We start from the raw sequence: 24,522 nt of genomic DNA, 5'->3' as shown, positions 1-24,522 counted from the left end.
TAAATTTACCTGACAGCTTACTGGTAAAGCACGGCCGAAGGGAGCGACTTATTATAGTTGCGAAAGATACCGAGCCGAGCGGATGATCGCCTTCGCAAGCGGATCGCAAAGCAAACACGATGAATGTCAGTCGAAGTGAATTTAAAGTTACACTTAAGAATCGTAAAACACTATAATAGTCGCGTCCGCGCTAATAAATCTTTATCACTTCATAAGTTCGAGAACAACGGGATAAGTCGAGAATCACAGTGATAAAAATATATGGACAGCTGTCTATATGCAACACAAAAAATTTTCGTTAATTATTTTCGTTAAAATAATTAATAAATTCGATAACAAATTATATTTTCGCTAATTATCTCAATCTATGACATTATTCGTCACAAATATTTCGTTGTTGAGAACAAACGCATAATTCTACACACTTGAAAAAATTCCCTTTCAACCCCTTGTAAATTTTTCTTCGAATTCTCATGCCACCCTTGGTGACGCTATTCTTTCAGGAATCATTAAGGGTGATGAGATTATGGTAATCAACGGCGCCATTGTGAGCGACCTGGATATGATGTACTTGGAGAGTGTCCTACAAGAGGAGGTGGGTCTCTGTATGATGATGCGATCCTCCAGGACGGAGCCACCTGATCTCACTGGTATTATGCGAGTCACTGATGATATAATCGAGAGTCTAGTCTGCCCGCCGCCACCTACTGATCCGCCAGTCATCAGCGAGGAAATGATTTCCGGTCTCATTGTGCCGGCACCCGGATGGAGTGAGTTTTTTTGCACTATCCTTCGTAAAACTCGTCACATTAAGAACCGTAGTTTATTTTTGAATACGCGGGCTTGTTAAATAAATGAGAATAAAGCGTGGATAGAGCGCGAAAGTAGATCACGATCACAAGAAGACCATGAAACGAGATCTCAATCAAGCCGAATTTACTTTCTTGTTTCTTTATGTAATAATAAATTATATCTGCCATAAATAGTAATACAACTTTTGTATGAGATTATTATAATTAATATAAATATTAAATTGTAAATTTATCATTGAAATTATGACGCATATCTTACTTTGCCAGGTAAGGAAAACATTATGCAGGAATGCTCGGCCGCTCACATGGAGAACAGCAAACAGACCTCGCGCACCAATTCATTCGAGATTGAAAATCTTTTAAAGACTGCTGAACAGGTGACAGGGATCTGTCGTTCTCCGGGGGAGACTAGGAAATCGAGTCCCACCGGAAGCGTCGTCAGTTCCCATTCGCAAGCTCTCACACCGAGCCGGCAGCTTAGCGACGCTGAGAAGCTGAAGAAAGTGATTTTAGAACTGATTGAGACTGAACGGACTTACGTAAAGGTAATGAAAGTCAATTTTTCGTACAATTATAATAGATTATACGAGAGGCAATTTTTGATAGACGCAGAAATAGATGTATATATAGTGGATTTAATCGATTTTCTTCTGCTTTTTTTTTGTTCGCAGAATTTAAATAATTTGCTGGAGAACTATTTGGAACCCCTTAAGCGCGAGACCTTCCTGTCGAACGCGGAGATCAACGCGCTGTTTGGTAATATTCAGGAAATCGTCACGTTTCAACGACAGTTCCTGCAGAATCTCGATCACGCCATCGAGATGGAGGCCGATTTCAATAGTTTCGATCATCCGAGTCAATTTAAGGTATGCTTTTCGATCTAACTTGATCTCTTATTAATAATAATCAGTCGGAATTAAATAAGCTATTAAGCAAAATGTTGTTAAAAAAATCAAACTGGCAATTTTCTTTCATTATATTTTTGAAGCGATATAACATTTAGATATTATTATTCTTATAGCACAATAAATATATGTTAGAATAAAATTATATATTAAATACTGTCAGAATTCTTATACCTCTCTTTCAAAATATCGATAGGTATTGTTGTTTTTTTAATAGCTCAAATATATCGCCAGTAATATCGAAAACTGATAACATATACCTGAACAAGAAGGGGCATTCCGGGCTGAATTTATATACGTACATTTTTTACGATTGTTAACAGGGAGTCCTGTTTTCCATTGGAAGTGCCTTCTTATATTACGTAAATCACTTCAAGCTATACAGCTCGTTTTGCGCCAGTCACTCAAAGGCTCAGAAAGTTTTACATCCAAGTAAGTTTTCTCTTAAAGTATACATCTCTTTCTCGCAAGAGATGACCTTCGGCGATTTCTTCCTCCGCGTCAACACGCCTGATCCTTCGCGATCGATAATTCATTCGCCAGGAATAACTGTCCAACCTCACTCTCTCGGTACTCTCTATAAATATGTCGTTCCCGGAAAGTTTCCGATTTATTATTCACATCAACCTTCCGCGAATGAGTGACATTTTTGCGGTCATAAAGTAGAGGCTGTATCACGTTAAACATTCAAAAAAGATTATTGGATCATATTCCACATTCGTATCTATTATTCCTCGAAATTTTATTTCGTCGTTTGAATCTTTAATGCTGCTAATTAAATATTATATATGTTCGTTTTGGTTCATTCGTTTTAAATAATAATTTAGTGTGATGCGGAGCAATAAATATTTTGCGTTGGACATATTATTCATAATATTCGTTACGATATACATATATATATAATGTGTACAGCATGTCCCAGAAATGCAGATTCTAACTCGACGAATAAATTTTTTCTTTAATTTAAATTGCGTTTCATATAATTACGATAAAACTCGATGAAACACGAAGCAATCTGCCGATAATTATCAGGGATAATTGACAATTTCAGACGAGGGAAATCAAGCTTTACAAGAGTTCCTGCAAGCGAGAAATCCTCGGCAGCAACACTCGTCGACTTTAGAATCGTACTTGATAAAACCTATACAAAGAATACTGAAATATCCGCTGCTGTTGCAGCAGCTTAGAAATCTCACTGATGAACGAAGCGAAGAACACCAACATTTGATCGGTAATTATTGCGCTATGTAATGAACAAGTTTCAAGCGTTCATCAGGAGCTTAATCGCGAACGTATAAATTGCAGAGGCGCTCAAAGGCATGGAAAAGGTGGCGGAGCACATAAACGAGATGCAAAGAATTCACGAAGAGTACGGAGCTATTTTCGATCATCTGTTTAGACAACACCAAAAATCCTGCAAACAGGTAAGTCAATTTTTACACCTCTCTAGAAGCAAAATTATATAACAAATATTATAATTATATTAAATAATTTATTTATCTAGAAATAAAATTTAAATCATTTTATATATTTACAAATAATTATAACTAATATTTTACGTAAAAAATTTGAGATTTTTTTATATTATAATAATATTATATTTTTTTTATTATAATAATTAATAATTATTTTCTAGATGCCTAATAATTATATTTTCTAGATTTTATACTAAAATTTAACTTATATTATTTTTATATATTTTTATTTGTTATATGTTTTAAATAATAATTTGCTATTAGAACGATGTTAGAATATTTCGAATTGAGACATTAATCTTTCGGCAGCCGATCGACTTAAGTCCAGGCGATCTTTTGTACTACGGCGGCGTCGAGTGGCTCAATATTTCCGACTTTCTTGGCAAGATAAAGAAGGGTCTCGAGTTACACGCGATGTGCTTCGTATTTAAATCAGCCGTCGTGTTCCTATGCAAAGAAAGATTGAGACAAAAGAAAAAACTCATGGTGAGTGCATCTATTCGATTTAATTAATTATCTATATTAATTCTTGCAACATTCGTAATACCGAAGAATCTGTGTCATGCATTTTTCAGGGAGTTTCGACTAAAGCTAACTCCAGCGAGGTGGAAATCATTCGTTATCAGGTGCTGATTCCGGTGACGGAAGTCCAGGTCAGAGCCAGTTCTGCCAAAGACATGGAGTCCCACTTCTTATGGGAACTGATTCATCTAAGAAGTCAATTACAGAGGAGATCAGAGAAAGTATACGTGCTCTCCAACAGGTATTTTCAATCTTACTACTTTGATTAATTAATCGTTAAATTATAAATTAAAATAGATATATAAATGAACCAATAAACTCATTGAAATATGTATCATAGATTGATAACATATTTTTCTTAGAAATAGGTCCACTTCCATATTTGATAGATAATTAATAATTACTATGATCGTACTTTATGATACGTAATTGCAATTGATTATGTAGTGAACACAATTTTATTGATATTATTGATTGAACGCGAAAATTGACAATATTGTCAGATTGGAAATAAATTGCGGATAAATGAGATTAAGTCTCATCTAATCACGTCTTGATTAAATTTTCTTCATTTTCGCAAATCAATATTCTGCTATTTTTTCACAATTCCCAATAAAAAAATTCTTTATATATCTATTTCTTTCTCTTTTCTGATTTAGAGTTTATCTTACAAGATCTTATCTTCTTTCAAATATATGTGCAAGAACAATCTGAAATAGATTACTCATATACTTGCATACTTTTAATCAAGGTTGTTTGTTCAAAATAACATCTTTTTTTCAAATGATGAAATGCGACTATTTTATCACACGTTTCGCTTAAACTTTTGCTTACAGTACGACGGAATTCCGAAACGCGTTCTTGAAGACAATCCGGCAGATCATTCGAGAGTCGGTGAGAAATATGAGCATACCCTCGACGAAGCAGAATTTGGGTCACACTCCGATATCGATGGCCCCGCGCATGTCGACCGGTCACGTGGAAAAATTCGACAAGCACCAGGCTTGTCAAGCTCAAAACGGAAACGGCGGCATGCCCACGGGCACGCTCTCGAAGAAGGCGATAAAACAGCAACTGCTGGCCAGTTCGCACAAGCGAAAGTACAGTCATTCCAAACAGCCGGTGGAGCACGAGAGCTCGGAGGATAAGGACCAGGAGGACGCGCCGGTCGTCCAGCAGCAAACGTTTCGTTCCAGGAGCAAAACCATAAGTGACACTTCCGGTGAGACGAAAAGCCTCTTTTCGGCTGATACTCTCTAATCTTATTGTTATAGTTTCGGAGAAATTCTCTTTTGATAATAATAATTTTGTTATATACGCACGTATAAATTAATTTTTATAGATTTATTACAAGTAAAATTAATTTTAAGAAAACTGATAAAAATGTGAGATAATACGAGTGCAATTCGATTATAATTAAAGATGTCATTGTTGATAAAATGTTGAATACGGTGTTATCTTTTGTGATGCTTAGGCGAGATGAAAGTCGAAATGGATTCGGGTACAAAGTCGGAAGGCGAGGAAGACTCGCAGGCTTTTTTAGGCGAAAAGAAGACAAATCTCGGTCGCACACCTAATCATCTGACGCTCAGCACCACGTCGACCATCTCGGCGGGAAGCACTGGCAGCCAGGCTAGATTGATCCAGTCCTCCCATCAACCCGAGAATTACCAGCCCATTACCGTCAAGGAACTTGGTGAGTGTATTGGTTATCGATATTTTTTTTTATCTTTCTACCGAGAGAAACCTGTCCAGATAATCGTATCGCAAAGTTATTCAATAATTAAGAGTTGTTTGTGAACAGTTCTAGCGATGAGAGTAATAATAAGAAATAATTATATTGTAATTACAAAAATACGCGATAGTTTCTCGAATTTTGTTATACAATTTTTATAATAAAATTAATTTTTCCGTTTTCTTCAAAAGACATATTGCGCGGAAATGAATTGATCTCTAACATATCGCGATGATAGGTTCGCCGATCTGGAAACCACGGGAGCTACCCTCCCTAGGGGAGGCCACCACATTGCCGCGCAAGGGTAAGTCGGCAGGCGAGTTCGCGGACATGAGCTCGAGCCACAGCGCCTCCCGAAAATCTCTGATAGAAATCAACAATTGTGCTCAACAACCTAACTTTAATAATCATGTTTAAGTTGAATAATATCGAGGCTGACTCGCTAACGAGGTAATATTGTTATAAGTTCTACCACATCATCATTAAACACAACCGACATCCAACCACCACCACCACCATTACCAAGCGTAATACACAGAGATAATTGTCCAATTATTGCGATTGTCAGGATATCGACACGCGAGAGATACGCGTCCGCCGTTCACGTGGAAATTCATGAAAAAGACTGCACTTTCTCCCTCTGCTCTCTTCCTCGTTTTGTCTTCCAGCAGGAATATCCATATGTGCTTGCTTGAGTGCATGTGAACGTGTGTTTTTATGAGAGACAGCGAGATGCTCGATTGAGCTTCTATCTCGTTCTGGGAAATCTATATAGAATGAAATTTAAAAATATTTTGTTTTTTTTTGTGAACAATATTTCTTGTTATATGCTCAATACATTCAAGCACAAAAAAATTAAATGTAATTTATACAATTATGTTATTAATTATAATAAGGTACAGAACGTTATAAATTAAAATGGTTTGTAATTTTGATTACAAAACTTATGATCTCAAAGATGTAGAAACCCGAGCAGATCGCTAATCTTAAATAATTCGATGGCGAATATTTAATCACTAATGAATGCTAAAATCGTTGCATCGATCGCGAAAGATTCGTCAAAGTGATCGAGAATCTGAGTTTTAAAACACTCGATTAATAGATGGTATTTTGTTTTAACATACGTTCCAATTTTTTCCTCATTTAATTAATTTTAATATAAAAGAAAGTGCAGTCAGTTGTATCTTTTAATTTTGATTATTAACTATTTATTCTATTTGAAATATTAATATAATAGTTATTAGTATAGACATAATATTTTTTTTCTATAGATATATTCTAGAATTACTATTTGTTAGTTATTACAATGTAATTTTTTCAGTAGTCTATTTTTTACTTTTATTCGTGTTTCTCTCTATGTTTATATTGCAATTAATATTACAGAAGGTTTCAGCTATAACATTCAGTTTTATAACCAACTTTTCAAATAAGTGTATTTAAATAAGACATAAAATTTCAATATTCATACATTTACATTCTCAAAGCTTAATATAAAATATTAAGGAAAACTATTCGAAAGAGAGCAACCAAGAGTCGCACACAAAATTAAATAATCAAGATTGTTGGTGCAGTGTGCTTGCAAGAATCTTGGAAGAGTGGGTCAGATTGTTGCCGAAGTGCATATTCTCTTTAATATATCCTGCGATTTCTTGATTTAATACCAATTCGATACTATAATTTTAATCAGTTTACAAGACGCAATCTGGTCGCCTTTTCGAGAATCGCCAGTGATCGAGGCTCCGTCCTTGGATCCTCTCGATCCCTTCCGCGTGGACGGCGGCATGATAATCAGCGGGGAGATAATTATCGACTCTGTATATAATGTAATAATGATATTATCGTCACTATATAATTACCGTCGATCGCGATCGAGCGCTCGCGCGTTAGCGCGCTCGTTACGTTGTTTCTCATCGTTCTCCACCATTGTGACCCCTCTTCTCCATTTTTTTATTATTATATAATACTGTCGTGATGCGCGTCACGCACCATGCATTGACGATCGCCAGATAACGTAAAGATAACGAATAGCGGGAGAGAGAGAGAGAGAGAGAGAGAGAGAGATTTAAAATCCGTATTAAGAAAAAAAAGTAATCGAAGAAGCGATTCATGCGCGTAGCGAGTAAGTCTTTAGCGGTTAAAGGAAATCAATTAAGATGAAACAGAACACAGAAATTATATGTATACATATATTATACACGCGAAATATTATGTGAGCGAAAGGGAGAGGGTGGGTTTGTGAATTGCATTGTAACGTCGTCCACGGTTTCCCTTAAAAAAAAAACAAAAACAAAAACAAAACGAAAAAAAAATGTTCCGCCGCGTGTTAACCTGTTTTCAGGGTCGAGCATCCTCGCCAATATAGCAGACTTTATTTTTAACGTTACTTAAGATACAAAAGAGAGCGTTTGAAAACGAACGAGAGAATGTTTGAAAGAGAGAAAGAGTGAGAAATGGTCAGAGTGCTCGAGACCGAAGCTGCGAGGTGAGATGCGTCGGCGTAACGACGAGATGCATTTCAAGACCCAAGTGAGGGATGAACGCGAGGGAGATGCGAGAGAGAGAAGAGAGGCGCACACTCGACTTTAAACGTATATATTATAACATTGATTAGGGACGGCGAACGATGCATCGACGGTGTCGGTGACTGGAACCCTTCACGATAAACCCGACACATGTATCGCGTTGTTAATGGGTATTACGATAAATTAAGAATGGTATCGAGGGATTAATACGTGTAAATTAGACGACAGAAAGTATCCACATAGACGTATACCTACAACCAAAAATATATATAAATAAAAAAATATATATACACACACATACACATGTACACGCGAGTAACATGTAGACAACGACTGGTGATGCGAAAGTGATGATGAGACATTTCGAGGACGAAATATTCTCAAAATATTCTAGGAATATACATTTTGGAGAACATTTCTCGAGAGAGGGTGAAAGTGTATGGGAAATATTCTCGGAGAATCGAAATATTTTCCGAGAACGTATTTCAAAGAGGTACTCTATCCCTTCGCATCATCAGATATGTAAGCATATTCGAGGAAAGTGGATGTTGCACGCGCGACATAATCGATCTCACCACTCGATCTTCTATCGAACGGGGAATGTTAATGAGTCTCTGTGACGAATGTTTGTTTCCTGAATAGGACAATAAACAGGGAACGGATCTGCCGATGCTTCAGGCACCTCGATCCTCTCGCGAAGAACTTTCGCTCGAGGAATCTCCAAACCTTGGTATCTTCCTTTTGATTCGTACGGTTCCAGTTTATAAAAAGTAAGCGTTAATCATTGCAAACCAACTGGCGGACCCGGAATCATCAATTACGAGCTTAGACCTTCCTCGACGTTAGTCTCGTTAGGATCGAAGATGCCTCAAGCTATGTAGATTCTGCTGAAATGACGTAGAGATGACAAAATTTGTCACGGTATCGATTCCTTTATTCAATCGCTACCGCTTGCATCGGTCTTGCTCGATAATCATATAACGATAACGATAATCATCGAAATGATATCTGAAACGACAAATTAGCGAAGCTCGAGGGGAATAAACTAATAGTACCGTAAAAGTATACCGAAAGAGAGTCCTAGAATTATATAGTCCAGAGATCGTTAACGTCTTCGTTCAACGCTTCGAGCCAATGATCGTCGTTCGATGATGGACAAATAAGGATTTAATTGCCGATTGATGGGATTTGATAGTGTACCGATATACCTGACACACGCACACATTCCACATGTTGTCGTCCGAAGCGTCGATCCGCGACTGGAACGGATGCGTTTTCGTTTTTAAAGCGAGAAAAGAAACGTCTGATAGTATAATATTTTAATATGTATTATAATAGCGTATATTATAATAATATAAAATATTATACGCGACGCGATATTTATATAGCATTATAAAAGATTATCGACGAGTGAGAGAGATCGTGCTGCAAATGCGCGTAACATCTAAAAAAAGAAAGAAAGAGACCATTTTGATAATCTGAAATCGATCGACTATTTCATATGTAACGTATGTAATAACGTAAAGTAAAGAGATGTAAAATTTTCCACGTTAATGCTTGACGAGAAACGTCGACGATCGCGTTGACACAAAAGTTGATCTGACATTCGTGAGAGGATCGCGTCAATTATTAATATATTTCCAAAGAAAACTTATACGCGTACTAATTATATAACGAAATGCTATGCCGAGATATTATTGTACAGTGTTTGTATAGATGGTGAATAAGAACCAGGGTAAGAGGTTTGATCTTTTCTTTCTTCCTCGTGACGGATTGTACGAGTCGCGTGAATTTTAATCCATAACGAATTTACCAATGTTTTACGCTGTAATATTGCTTCCATCTCTCGATATACGCATTACACGTATTTAATCGCGCGTGCTTTAACACAAATTTCTTACGATCTCCGCGATACGTATGTACGAAATTGCGAAATTGCATTAAGTGGAAAAATTCATTAACATTTGACTCTTGACTGCCAATTGATTTCTAATTTTATATTTTTTGTGATTTTTTTACGTTTTATGTTATTTATTATATTTGCAATGATAACATTTTTTTAACATATACATATATGTTATCTAAATTGTATAAATTTATGCAATATTAATGTTTTATAAATGAACCGCCTATTTTATAATACACATTTTATAAATTATCTCCAAGTTATCAGTAAAATACAAAAAGTTGAAGCTATATTATCAAGAAAAAGAACTAGGCAGTCAAGAATATGAGAATCGATTTTGTCTTATAAGTTTTTATATACAGAAAAGTCGATCGATCTTGCCAGATTTAACTTGAAACACGAGTGTGATGAATCGTCCAAGAATAATCTCTTCTTTTTTTTTTTCGTTTGAACTCGAATATGCGAAAGATCTGCCATCCTACGCAAGAATATCTTTCAAAAAACGGAAATGTCAACGAGAATTTAACTGTAAATTTGCAACATTTAAAGACGTAAGTTTATCTCGGGTAAAAAAATTTCAAAAGCCGGAAAACATCTCCTTTTCTCTTATTTATTGAGAATACGTTCGGAAATGCATGACAAACCTGGTGCCAAAATTGTCGTATAGCAATAATTAGTAGGATTAATACCAGACTGATTTATAATAAAGTGTTCAAGCGTGAGAATTGAAAAGTCGAAAGGTGAAATCTCGACAAGATTTATCGCTGGAATATCACGATTGATAATCGCGTGAATTTCCCAATTAATAATAACCGATATATAATCGTTGACAGAAAATTATGCCCAATACCAAGAAAAGCACAATTGACGCACATAATATGATAAGAATTCCGAGAATTACTGCTGGAATACTAATAAACCATCGATGAATATTTATACAGATGAACATTTACTTTTGGAATTAAACAAGAGAATGATAAAATTATTATTTCGAATAATTTGAGCAATTTAACACTGCGTTTTTACACTTTGATTTTCATGAATGATTATTTGTGACGCAAATTTAACAATTTTGTTTATTATATCGAAGAAGTTCTTTAGAACCTGAACTTATTGTCTGAATGGAAAAAAGGAATATATATAGAGAAAATTATATAATTATATTTTTAATAATGATACACAAAGTAAAACTATACGTGGCGAGATAATGTTTCTTATTATTACGCAAAAAATTACACTTTGTATGATTCAATGATAAAGGAAAATTGAAGCAGATCGTTTTTAACAATTTTGAAGTTTTCGGCTTTATTTTAATTTTCTTTTGAAAACTCGTTGACACAAAGTTGAAAAAAGAGGATGGTAGGAACAGATACATACACATAGATAGACACATAGACACAGTCACGTACAGTCAAGCGTACATATATACAAAGACACAAAATATATCTAATAAGACATCGGTTAAGATCTGACAGCGAAAAAAAAAATAATAAGATACCTACTTACTAATTACTATAGGCGAGAACACACACGTGCAGATTTAAGAATTTACGGAGGACCTTCTGTTGCTCGAATTATTGCATTGTCTACTAAATATAAATTTTATTATATAAATTCTGTCGAGGCGCGCCTCCGAGCGAGAGTAGATGTTTCTTTTTCTCCTCGACCCCCGTACCTTCCTGGAAGGATCTACGAGGACATTCGAGAGAGAGAGACACAGACAGAGGAAAGTGCGTAATTGAGGAATGCGCTTTTGCGCGAATAACAGTAATCGAGCTGTTATCGCAATATCAAATGTTATATAATTCTACAAAGACGCTCTATATTATACATATAGAGTATCCTAGGATATCATTGCAACTGCTCTCTCATTCACAGATTCTGCGATAAATACGATAGATACATCGTATATATAGATAAATCGATTTATCTCACCATCTCTGTTAAACTTCTGATAAATTGATGATCAGATATGAATGTCTGAAAAACAATGTAGGAAATATTCTTGCCTCTTGAAATGCAAGCGCGCTTTATCTTTAATCCACGTATATGTATCCGTAAAAAATGTCTCGTCACCGTCACTTTATCGGCCAGGTGTCAGTTTAATCCAGCTTAAGCAGATAGTGCACTTCGTGTTTTTTTATTTTATCTCTTTGCTTAAGAAATCTCAAAGAATTAAAAAAAAAACATGATGAAATAGAATAAAAGTTAATTTAATCAATTATTTTTAGAAAAACACGTAAAATATTTAGCGTGAAATAATTTCCAAAACTTATTCAATATTACATTCAAAATTACATTCAAAAAGACTATATTATATTCATCGTATTCTTCATGCATTCTTTTATAAGCCCTTTTCCAGGCAATAAAAAAATAACAATGTCACGCTCCACAAAAAGTGGACGATGAAATAATTATCAAAAAATCACAAAGTACTCTCAAGAAATTTTTATAATACCAGATATCTATCGAGCAAATTTGCGATCGAAAAATCGAACGACCCTCTTATCAGAAAACCGTGGTATCACACGAATACTAAAAGAGCGGATTACGATTTACGATTTACAATTATTAGCGATTTACTCCCATTTACGTACTTTCCTCGACGATGAGTCGGAACGGAGAACAAAATATCGAACAGGGTCGAGACACTCTAGCTCGGAGACGTATCCCAATAGTTGGCCTAGTACCAAGTGTCATATTTTTCGCCCTTCCCCGGGTACGCAGTGGATCGTCGAACGATTGATCGTCTATTGTATGATTATTGACATTCTTCCAGAAATTTTATTGATAAATATATATATAAACTTTATCGCTACCGTTGAACATAATAATATTTGGGGATATATGATTAGGGCGATACCTTCGGTATTTATTGGAGACATCGAGAATACTAGATCGAAAGAGAAAAAAGGAAGAGTGAGTAAGGAGATGAAAGGAAGACTGAGAAAGAGAAATATGAGATTGATGAGTTATATATATACATATATATATATATATATATATATATATATATATAAAAGAGAGGGGTTTAGAAAGGGGGCACAAGTCGAGGGAAAGAGCGGGGGCGGATAATAACGAAATGAAAAAACGAAGATAACGTATAACTATGTAACGAGTCTTTCCAGGAAAAAAGAAAAGAGAGGGCAGAGATATAAAATAAGAAAAGAGATAGAGAGAGAGAGAGTGAGAGAAGAATCTCTTCCTTGTATTGTAAAATCGTAAAACGAATTGCGAGAACCAAGGATGAGATTAAATATTGTACGTATGCGAGCGGAAATATATGGTAAGCAAAGAGAGTATAACAAAAGAAAAACCCTTTACGTTTTCTCACTTATTACGTAAACGATATACGTTATTACGTAAATGGATATATTATGATTACGATGATTGCTATATTTGTTGTTATTGTTCCTCGGTTGTATGCGGAGACGTTTAAGAGTGATCCATTTGTACAATCATTGAGTCATTAAAATATGATTATTCATTATGGAAGCGGTCGCGTCTCGCTTTCTTTATTCTTTGCCCCCTTCTTCCCATATCATCTCCGTTATCGATGACAAACACATATACAGATTGATGTTTCGAAATTTCCTGCTTGTATAGCATAGAATTATCGCGCTGATATTATTTACTCCATTTATTATCAATGTATTAAATTTATTGGTATCACTTTATATGCACGAGCGAATTACCGATCAATATTATAAGAAAATTTAATTCATTTCGTGCTGCATCAAGTTATATTAGTTATTGCAGTTATTGTTGTTTACCGCATACATATTTTTCAAGCATCCATTAAAAATTGATTTCACAAACGTTATCAAGTTTCTTTTGAGAAATATGAATTTTATAAAATTAAAAGTAAGAGAAAAATATTAAAGAGTCGATGAAACTATTCGAGATTTTTGGTGTGAATTTTAATATTTTGCGTCTTGTTTCTCAAAGCAAACATTACTCGATACGTGCAATGTGTAAATAGATATAAAAAATATTTATCATATTATTTAGTATATTATACTGTAATTAGCCTGTGTTACGCCTGGTGCAAGCTCAACATTTTGTGCCCCCCTTCTCTCCTAAAGACCTATAATAAAAAAATTGAATTTCTAAACTAAAAAGGACGTTTATTTGCTGCAAAGAAATATTTTTTTTTTTTCAAAAATTTTTTCATTTTTTTCGAACTTTTTATTTTATCGTTTTGACTGTGCCCCTCTGAAGCTTGCGCCCGATGTGGAAACATCGTCCTAGTTACGATATTATTTAGTTCGTATAAGTTACGAGATACCGATAACTCACAGGTGTTCGATAATCTCTGATTGAATCGTGATCAGTAAAAAGTGCAGGTGAGTAAACTAAATGATTAAACTGTTCAAATAAAAAAATTTAATTCTTACTAAATAAATCTTTTATATAAATATTAAAAAAATTTATTTTTTTTCTCTACGAGAATAGTAAATCTCATTCTCACAAGATTTGAAACGTCTTAATTATAAATAAAAATATACAAAATATAGAAATAAAACATAGAAGAAGTTTTAAATGTCGCAAACGTAACAATCTTATTTTATATATAGGATATTTCAGGATTAAACGTCTTTTAAAATAATATAAAATATAAATTTAGGAAATAAATAAGAAAATTTAATAAATCAAAAAAGATGTCAATCTCTTAAACAAGGCATTTAGGATATATCTCTATATAGAAAAACTTTCTTATTTATTTTGGGATTCTAATTTTCGTATATTTTAAGTTAGAATGTTTAATCCTAAAACATGCTGTATATTCCTAAAGTATGTAAAATGAAAATAATGCTAATATGAAAAACGCATTACTGTGTTATGCATTTTATTTCAATGAATTTTCTCAATGTCTATACCTCTCTAATTCAATTCTGATTAAGTGATCGAAAGGGTTTCAATTTTTTATATTTATCATTTAAATTATGTTTCGCCATCGATAAGACAACTCTTTGAATTCTGATCTGTGCGATAAGCCACCGGGCGTCAGGTGGCTTGATAAATACGATTTGATATGGTTCATTTGATTCGGTTTAGCGATTATTTCAGACAGTCGTTCATGCGATCTGGGAAGCGAATAGTAATAACGCGATTCGAAATAATCGTTACGTGACACGAACGAGAAATCACTTTATTTCGTCGCATCATCGAAGATCCATCAATGAATAACTTTAAGTATCTCGAAATTAATATATAATCGATACTTTGAGAGATCGATCGCAAATCAATCGGCAAAGTGTGAAGCAGAACGTTTTTGTAAAGCGAAGTAAACGAGGACTATCCTATTACAGTGATTAATATAAAACTCCATAAATTATTTTGTAAATGTGGCATATATTATTGTGATATTCTTTTGACGAAACGCATCTGAATGATGTTCGGAATTAGAATCGAGCAAAATTACAACGAAGAAATTGCACTATTCGTGCTGAAACGATTAATGTAACTGAATTTAAAAGATTTACACAGTATAGATAGAAAAAAAGGAAGAAACACGAGATGAAAATTCATTTAAGAAAGTGCATTGTCGAGAGATAGTATTTATTAAGTGTCTATCGCTTATGATAGACGTGTATAATATAATAAACAGTAGTTTCTCTTGGAAACTGCGAGTCCAATTCTCGTTGTTTTGTCACGGAATATTATTGGGACCAAATAGAGCATCCTTTTCAGAATAAATCTCTCGATTAATAAACGGTCCCTGATTATATCCGCAAAATGAAGCGACTGGAAATATTCAGTCTCCTGTTCGTGCTATGTTGTGTCTTGATCTCGGCGGAAAAGCAGTATTATTGTTCCTGGTATGGTCAGTGCGGAATGTCAGGTATACATCCGCGGACTTGTGTGGCAAAAAACATCATCGCCCAGCCGATTAATGACACAGAAGCCGAAGCTGTTCTGCAAAGGAGGTGTCCGCATTTTTTCGCAAACAATGGTTTGTACCTTGATTGATCGATTAAGAAATTCTTTCGTTCGCAGAAACGTCGAAGAAACGATTAAAAATTGCTGCGACAATTTTGCGCTCTCGCGATTAAAAATTAATGCTTACGCGTAATTGAAATGTGACAATTCCTGCAGAATCGCCAAAAACATGTTGCCAGGCCGAGCAAATCATTACGATGGACTCAAGTATGCGTATGGCCGAAGCTATTTACGGCAGATGCGCGACCTGTATAAGAAACATGTTTCGATTGATCTGCGATCTCACCTGCAGTCCTGAGCAGGGTCGATTCGTAAACGTGACCAAGAGCGCCAAGGAGAATGGCATGGAATATGTCGTCGAAAGTGAGGTAATTCTTATTATAAGTGCATTTTGACTCTAACATAAATCTTATAATTTCTATAAAAATTGAAATTTTAACGTAAAAACTAATGAAAAAAATACTTATTTATAGACACATACATAAAAATGTAATTACCTGCTGTATACTTGATTAAATATTCTTGCTAGAACAAAATAATAATAATAAAATTTAAATTTAAATAAAGTAAAATACAGTGATTCATACAAAATTAAAATCAAGTTTCAAGAAAATTTCAAGAAACTATTTAGAAAGAAATGTATTGTTAAAAATATATTATATGTGTATGTAATTCTATTTTAAAATAATGTATATATATATAAAAACTTTTTTTGCACATGTTTGTGCTTTCTCTCTTTTTTCTTTCTCTTTCTTGTTATATTAAAAAATTTTATGAAAAATTTACACCCATTTAATCAATTTCATGAATAACTACACCTTTTACCTATTATATTAAACTACATTTGCAATAAAATATAAAAGTAAATTAATAAAAAATTATGGCAAGAGAAAATTTAAATTTCTTTAAACATTTTTTCAGATCCACCTGACGGAAAAAGCTATTAATGGCACATATGATTCGTGTAAAAATGTTGTCAATCCTACCAGTGGATATTTGGCGATGGACGTGGGCTGTGGCTCACACGGGGCCAGCAAATGTTCTCCAAAATTGTAAGTAAATAAAAAATGTGCATGTATGTGTATAATTATATGAGAGACAGAGTGGACCGTGAATATAATATAATTTCATGTACAATTCGCAAAAAGGTGGTACGAGTACATGGGCAATTCCAAAGGAAACCCTTTCACACCTTTCCAGATGAGCTATGTTTATGATAAATCCGACGAATGGGGAGACGAGCCATGGAATGTGCAGGCAAAAAACTGTAGCGAAGCTTATGACGTAAGTTGGAGAAGAATGAGCTCTTTAAATAACTCGTATAAAAATATAAGAGTGTGTTTTCCTCTTTTTATTCTTATTCATCATCTTTACGTTTTATCAGAACTTATCCATAGCCTGCAGCTGCGTCGACTGCCCCACCGCGTGTCCTTTCGAGAAATTAGAAATTGATTCAAACAATACTTTTATGATTGGCAAATTTAACGGCTATGCTATCATAGCGGCTATAGTTGTCGTTGTACTCACAATTCTAGCGAGTATCATATACGGCTTATTAAATATATTTTGTAAAAAAGGTATAAAAATGTTCTTTCTTAAGAAATCGATTTTTTGTCATTAAAGGTAGAATTTTTGCAAATTCTATTTCATATTCAAGTTGTTCATTTATTGCAATATATTTGCATTTCTTTTTTCAGGGATACCAACGAGAAGAACTGACCGAAACTGTAGCCAGAAATACCAAAAATTCTTCGAAATAATCTTCGCTGCGTGGGGAAAAGGTAATTATATGTTTTTCTTTATCTTTTTTATAGTGCAATTTTTAATAAAATTAGATTACATCGCACAATCGGATAGCTACTTTATATATTCAAATCAGAATTATCATTTTTAATAATGCTAAAGATAAAAATAATCCTTTCTTTGTAATACTATATTACACATAATTATGTGTTAAAATAATATGCAGAAAATGGATATTTATTAATAAGATATTTCAACAATATTTCCGTTAGCATTCGCCAAGTATCCCATTATCATCTTATTTACGATCTCGTACGTCGTCGTCGGTCTGAGTTATGGAATCAAATATCTACCAGTGACAGTAAATCCTATAGAAATATGGGCGGCGCCAAACAGTAGGTCGAGGATAGAAAAAGATTATTTCGATAGTCGATTCCAGCCATTTTATCGGACTGAGCAGATTTTTATAAAATCCGTCGATCTTGATTGGGTAAAATATTTATTATGATAATTATAATGCAGTATCAAAATTGTATATAAGTATAGATAGCGGATAGTTCTAATCTTTGCATCTGAGTAGATAATAAAGTAAAAGTATTCAATAGAGATCTTTACACTAATAAACTAATATAAAAATTTTTCTTACATGATAGATAAAGCACGATACTCCAAACGGAGTTGTAGAATTCGGACCTGTGTTTAATAAAGAGTTCCTGCTAGCCGTATTCGATCTGCAGCAGCAAATTCTTCAGGTATGGTATGTTAATATAATCTTTTTTTTTTTATCAAATAGAGATATAATTAAAGATCTTGTCAATTGATATTCACACAGTTAGGCCAAGAAACTGATGAAGGATTGGAAAAACTTTGCTATGCTCCTGTACAAAGTGAATTCACTGGACCAGTTACTCTCGATCTCTGCACAGTGCAAAACGTATGGGGATACTTTCAAAACAGCATCGAAAAGTTTAACGAGACGGAGATTATCGAGGGATATGAATCCAACTACTTGGATCACTTGTATAGATGTATGCAGTGAGTAATAGTAAATTTATATATATGTTTCCACTAATTCAATTATTAAATCAATCATACAGCAATAATTGATATAAATCAAAATATAGATAATAATTTAATAGCCAAAGAAACTTACGGTAAAAGTTTTAATTGGCGAATTATTGAATCTTTCCCCTAAAAAGAAATATTTTGTATAATAGACTTTTAAAAAATTTTGATTTTTCAGAAATCCTTTTAACCCACTGTGTCTAGCGCCGTATAAAGGACCTATAATACCCGCCATAGCCATCGGAGGTTTTCTGAGAGAGGGTGAATTTCAATATGATTCCGCGGATTATAGTAAAGCGACAGGATTAATTTTAACATTTCTGGTGAGAAATTCACTCAAGGAGGAGGATCTTGTGCCAGTTATAAAATGGGAACAACGGTGCGTAAGAATCAAGAGAGAAGAAAAATCGAAAAGCATAAAAAATAATTATTAATGCATTATGGATGTGCAATCTATTAAGCACAAATATTTATTTAAATTTTAGCTTACTTGATTTTATGGCAAAATGGGATCAAGATGGTCGGCCAGACTTTATGGATGTCGCATGGACGACGGAGAAATCGATACAGGACGAACTAGATAGAACTTCGAAAGCAGAAGTGATAACGATGGTTATCAGCTACTTGGTCATGTTCGTTTATATTGCTCTCGCTTTGGGGAAGACTCAACTTTCGATCGTCGGCTGTTTCGTAAGTTTCATTTCGTCGTCATCGATATCGCGAAATTAAGAGACGCGTATGGCGAATCATAAGCAATTCAATTATAATTTTCCAATTCAGAGAGAAAGCGGAATCGTGTTGAGCATCGGTGGAATCATTGTAGTTATAGCATCGGTCGCTTGTTCCCTCGGGGTTTTCGGCTATGCTGGTGTACCAACTACTCTGCTCACTATCGAGGTAACATTAATTAAATTAATTTGAAACTCTGTATACATAATTCATGCTGAATATTTGGACCATTTTGCAAGTAAATTGAAAAAAATTACGATAACAAAAAATTTGAATAAATAAAGTAATTGCGCACGATTAAAATAAAATAACTAAATTCAACAAATTGTCTCTAATATTTATAAATTAAAAAATATTATAATTATTACGAATCTAATTATACGTATACAAATATGAGTGTGATTTGATTGAAAAGCTGATGTTTAGGAGATATCTTACATAAGAATAATAATCTATAATAGCAAATTGTTATTCACAGGTAATACCTTTCTTAGTGCTGGCTGTCGGAGTTGATAACATTTTCATTTTGGTGCAAAACTATCAGAGAACTCCTCGACATGCCGACCAATCAAGTTTAGAGCACATTGCTAAAGTTTTAGGTACGGTAGGACCGTCGATGTTGCTCACCAGCATATCCGAATGTTTCTGTTTTCTCATCGGTATGTATATTAGATAGAAATTTATTTAAAAATATTTAAAAAATATGTCTTTATAATTTAAAAAAATGAAAATTTCAGGAGCGTTTTCCTCGATGCCGGCTGTTAACACCTTCGCGATGTACGCCTCATTATCAATTTTAATCAATTTTCTCCTTCAGATAACGGCTTTCGTAGCTTTATTATCTCTCGATTCGCGAAGAATTGAGGTAATTAACAATTCAATATGAATATTTAGATAGATTTCAAAATTCTCTATAAAAAAATATAACAGTTAATATATACTGCACAAAATTGCAAGTTATTATTTTAATTAGATTAATCATTATAATTATCTCGACTTCATAATTTTTAACTATCCTATGTTACGATTAATATTGCAATTTCAACAAAATTTTAACTCTCATTCTTAAAATAATTAATATAATAACCGGTATGCATTCCTAGAACAATCGTCTGGATGTTTTCTGCTGCATTTCTGCTAAGGAAAATTCGGAAACCGACAATTATAAGGGTTTGGTTCACACGGTCTTCGAACGTGTTTACACACCGGTTCTTATGAAGACGCCGGTCCGAATAATCGTTATAGCGATTTTCACTGCCGTTCTCACTACTCATGTCATAGTCATACCGCAAATCGAAATTGGATTGGATCAGAAACTCTCGATGCCTGAAGACTCTTATGTTCTGAAATACTTTAAGGTAAAAAAAAGAAAAAATAAAACTAATCTATATATTATGCTTATTGAAATAGAAGATATAATTAATTATTTCTGCAATCATTTAAAAATAAACTACAAGACGAGAAAAATGAGGAACCTTTAAGGCTCCTGGGTGCTCACCGCGGCCATATTGGATTGTGACGTCAGAGGCGAGAAAGCACACGCTGAAAATTCTTAGATGCCATTTTTTAATGAAAAGATATTTCGATTAAACAGCACTTCAGATGGCTTTAGCACACTCTTAAAAACCCCCGAAAACTATCCTTTTCCCTTTATAATCAATCAACATCTGTAAAATGATCGAGACTTTGACATGCGGAATGACTGCGCATGTGCAAAGACCAGACGGACTGGGCTTCATAATATTACATTTTACAGCTGTTGATTGATTATAAAGGGAAAAGGATAGTTTTCGGGGTTTTTTAAGAGTGTGCTAAAGCCATCTGAAGTGCTGTTTCATCGAAATATTTTTTTATTTCGAAATGGCATCTAAGAAATTTTAGCGTGTGTTTTCTCGCCTCTGACGTCACGATTTCGACATGGTCGGAAAGGAGCCAGGAGCCTTAAGAATTTTTTATAAAGGATTTTAAGTCACATTTATCTGAAAATTAAAGTATTCGGATCCTTTTTTGAATTCGTAATACTATATTTCCAAAAATTATATATTATTGATACATTAATACGTAACAATATCATATATTGCATAGCTTTAAATGTTATATTTTATTTGCATAGTACATGGACGATCTTTTGTCGATGGGTCCACCAGTATATTTCGTATTGACAGAAGGTCTAAATTATAGCAAGAGAGAAGTGCAGAATATCATATGTGGCGGTCAAGGATGCAATACGGATTCTTTGTACACGCAAATATATTCGGCTGCTAAAGAGTCCTCCATGTTTGTATCCCTCAAAATCATATAGTTTTAGAAGTTTTATATAAATGCAATGCTCTCTATATCTCTTTTTTTTATATGTATTTTAATGCGACATATTAGTTTTATCAATCATTATTTTGCTTTTACATTTTTCCATTGAATATTGCTAGTCGATTTTTGGGACTCGTAATATCTTTTTCGAGAATTCTTTCGAATGCAGGATTACAGAAAGAATCTTAACTATAAATAATTGCAGATCATATCTGTCTAAAGCAGCCTCCTCTTGGATAGACGATTATCTCGATTGGTCGACGATTGACGGTTGTTGTAAATATTATGCTAACAATCAATCGTTTTGTCCGCATTATAATAGTAAGTATAGTATCAATATAGATAACATTATTATTAGTATTACTATATAATATCAATTTTTGAAAAGCCTATCTTTTAAACTTTTATTCATCTGTTATCAATTATATTATGTATTATTATATTAAGATAAATATTAAAATAAATATCATTCTGTGAAAATTAAACTATTTATATAGAACAGTGCAAGAAATGCAAGATTGATATTGACAAGAATACCTCTCGTCCGGATGAAACAAATTTCAGGACATATATTCCTTATTTCGTAGAGGATATTCCAGACGAAAACTGTGCTAAAGCCGGAAGAGCTGCTTATTTTGATGTGAGTTAATATTATTAAAAACGATTGCATTTCAATAAACTATAAAGAATTTTTATTTTATTTATTATATAATAAATTCTTGTCAATTTCTTTACGAAAAATCGTGAAATGCAGTGGCAAAAATTAAAAATTTCAAAAAGAAAAAATGCATTATAAAAACTCTTGTCTTCAAATAGGCAATAAATTTTTACTATGACGAGTTTAATCTAACCGATGTGGGTGATTCGTACTTTATGGGTTATCATACTCCTTTAAAAAAATCATCTGATTGGTATGAGGCATTACGTGCTGCCAGAGTAATATCTGAAAAAATCACAAATATGATTAACGAAGTCAAGGTGTCCGAGCAGAAAATCACGGTATTTCCATACAGGTAAGTAGTATCATTCCATAAATAAGAGCTGCAGAAAGAAATTCAAGATTTTTAAAATAAATATTTATACTTTTGAGAGAAAAAAATATATATTAGTGAGTTATGATCGCACAAAGTAAGTTTCTGTAAAATCTTTTTAATTTGTTTTTTTATATTATATATATTAATCAGATTTTTTAATATGGTTTTAGTATTTTCTATGTGTTCTACGAACAATATTTAACTATCTGGTACGAAACGCTGTCGTCAATAGGTTTGTCTCTCGCCGTGATTTTCGTAGCAACGCTTCTTCTCACAGGATCATTATTTTCTGCTGTGATCGTTCTTTTTACCGTGTTGATGACGTTAGTCAATCTAGGAGGTCTAATGTATTGGTGGAACGTCAGTTTGAACGCGGTTTCTCTCGTAAATTTAGTTATGGTTCGTATTAAATTGTAAAATTTGTTCATTTTTTTTCACCTTATTTTTGAATGAGAAAATCACACGTTATAATTAACTAATAATTATCATTATAAATATTTAATAATATAATCATATTTATATATAATAATGCTATATATAAATATATAATTATATATTTTTTATTTTTATTAATTTAAATATTTTTTTACATATTACTGTGTTGAGAGAGAGAGAGAGAGAGAGAGAGAGAATGCTAAAAAAATATTAATGTTTACAGGCAGCTGGTATCTCTGTAGAATTTTGCAGTCATATAGTGCACTCCTACATCACTTCTACAGCCATAACAAAGATCGGTAAAGCATCGGAAGCACTTTCTGTCACGGGAAGTTCTGTAAGTACGATTAAGTGTCGCGAGAAATAAAAACGTGATATATATTTCGTGTTATCAAACTTTGAAGAAAATTCATATTTTTTTTAGAAAAATGAAATATATCGAATTTATTCGCATGTTCTTATATCATAGGTATTCTCAGGGATCACTTTGACCAAATTCGTGGGAATCGCGGTGTTGGCATTCGCGAAATCGCAAATTTTCCGAGTATTTTACTTTAGAATGTATCTAGGAATTGTTTTATTTGGCGCAGCGCACGGTTTAATATTTTTACCAGTATTTTTAAGTTTTATGGGTGAGTAATACATATAAAACTCGGTCATTTAAAACTATTAATATTATTTTTTTTGCATCTGGTACTATAATACGATAATTATTATTATAGGACCCCTATGAGATAGAACAATACAAGGGATGCATGGAAATGGAAAGGCCATCCCAAATAATTCGTCTCACGTGCCATTTGTTTAGACATTGTCAATAGGATAATTAATTGCGCGTGAATTATGTCAATAATATAATGATTCTATGAAGAATTTGAACTTATTTCTACATATATATTTATGTATTTTTTAATACATATGATATTATTAGCTTCGATACACGGCTCTCTGCATTAATTTATGTGACAATCATGCTGCATATGGTCGTGATCATTGCAAATTAAAATACAATTTTTTATATATCAAATATCATATCCTTTTATTATTTACTCATTATGTATATGAAAAATAGATTTTCATAAATTTTTCTTGGCCAAGAAAAATTTATTATCTACACATTTATGTATATCTTTTTAATTATTTATTGCCAATCTTTTTTGCTACAAACACTGAAAGATATTGATATTTGTATTTATTGAAGAATTAGTAGAATTCGAGTAATTTATAGTAATACCTGTAATTTAAAAATGATAGTGAAATCTGCATCTACTTATTTTTCATCCATTACCAGATTATAAATATCAAGAAATGATATATAAAAGCAAAAAAGAAAAAATATATAGAAATGTATATATAAATGCTTACCTTAAAACGCGCACTTAGTATTTT

General features: G+C 33.3%; 3 protein-coding genes across 8 annotated transcripts in view; 2 read left to right on the top strand and 1 right to left on the bottom strand.

The window, feature by feature from the left end:
• The window catches only part of Sif (guanine nucleotide exchange factor still life), a 39,115-nt gene extending 25,743 nt beyond the window's left edge, over positions 1-13,372 (top strand). For all 6 annotated transcript variants that reach the window (XM_083042883.1, XM_083042880.1, XM_083042882.1 and 3 more), the window contains exons 19-29: positions 504-770; positions 1,080-1,357; positions 1,484-1,678; positions 2,041-2,149; positions 2,769-2,948; positions 3,023-3,141; positions 3,502-3,678; positions 3,768-3,955; positions 4,551-4,936; positions 5,189-5,410; positions 5,688-13,372. In XM_083042883.1, the coding sequence (XP_082899009.1) occupies positions 504-770; positions 1,080-1,357; positions 1,484-1,678; positions 2,041-2,149; positions 2,769-2,948; positions 3,023-3,141; positions 3,502-3,678; positions 3,768-3,955; positions 4,551-4,936; positions 5,189-5,410; positions 5,688-5,866 (2,300 nt within the window). In that variant the 3' untranslated portion in view covers positions 5,867-13,372. The remainder of the gene's footprint in view (positions 1-503; positions 771-1,079; positions 1,358-1,483; positions 1,679-2,040; positions 2,150-2,768; positions 2,949-3,022; positions 3,142-3,501; positions 3,679-3,767; positions 3,956-4,550; positions 4,937-5,188; positions 5,411-5,687) is intronic.
• LOC145938945 (BRCA1-associated RING domain protein 1) overlaps positions 1-24,522 on the bottom strand; it is a 162,000-nt gene that overhangs the window by 36,406 nt on the left and 101,072 nt on the right. The gene's annotated exons all lie outside the window — the stretch shown is intronic.
• On the top strand, positions 14,869-24,105 carry LOC145938948 (NPC intracellular cholesterol transporter 1 homolog 1b). Its single transcript, XM_083042898.1, has 24 exons — positions 14,869-15,833; positions 15,977-16,188; positions 16,742-16,872; positions 16,969-17,104; positions 17,205-17,388; positions 17,444-17,476; positions 17,518-17,601; positions 17,836-18,053; positions 18,217-18,315; positions 18,396-18,598; positions 18,807-19,007; positions 19,114-19,318; positions 19,409-19,525; positions 19,836-20,016; positions 20,095-20,222; positions 20,461-20,715; positions 21,471-21,634; positions 21,870-21,985; positions 22,162-22,304; positions 22,481-22,677; positions 22,869-23,097; positions 23,357-23,470; positions 23,603-23,765; positions 23,856-24,105. Exons 1-24 carry the CDS (start codon positions 15,617-15,619, stop codon positions 23,864-23,866), a joined length of 3,741 nt encoding a protein of 1,246 aa, XP_082899024.1. The 5' UTR covers positions 14,869-15,616; the 3' UTR covers positions 23,867-24,105.

Source organism: Prenolepis imparis, unplaced genomic scaffold (assembly GCF_030444845.1).
Source record: "Prenolepis imparis isolate NDT839.2.m4 unplaced genomic scaffold, iyPreImpa1.0 SCAF_7, whole genome shotgun sequence".
In the NCBI taxonomy this organism is placed as follows: Eukaryota; Metazoa; Arthropoda; class Insecta; order Hymenoptera; family Formicidae; genus Prenolepis; species Prenolepis imparis.
This window is presented reverse-complemented; position numbering and strand designations above follow the sequence as displayed.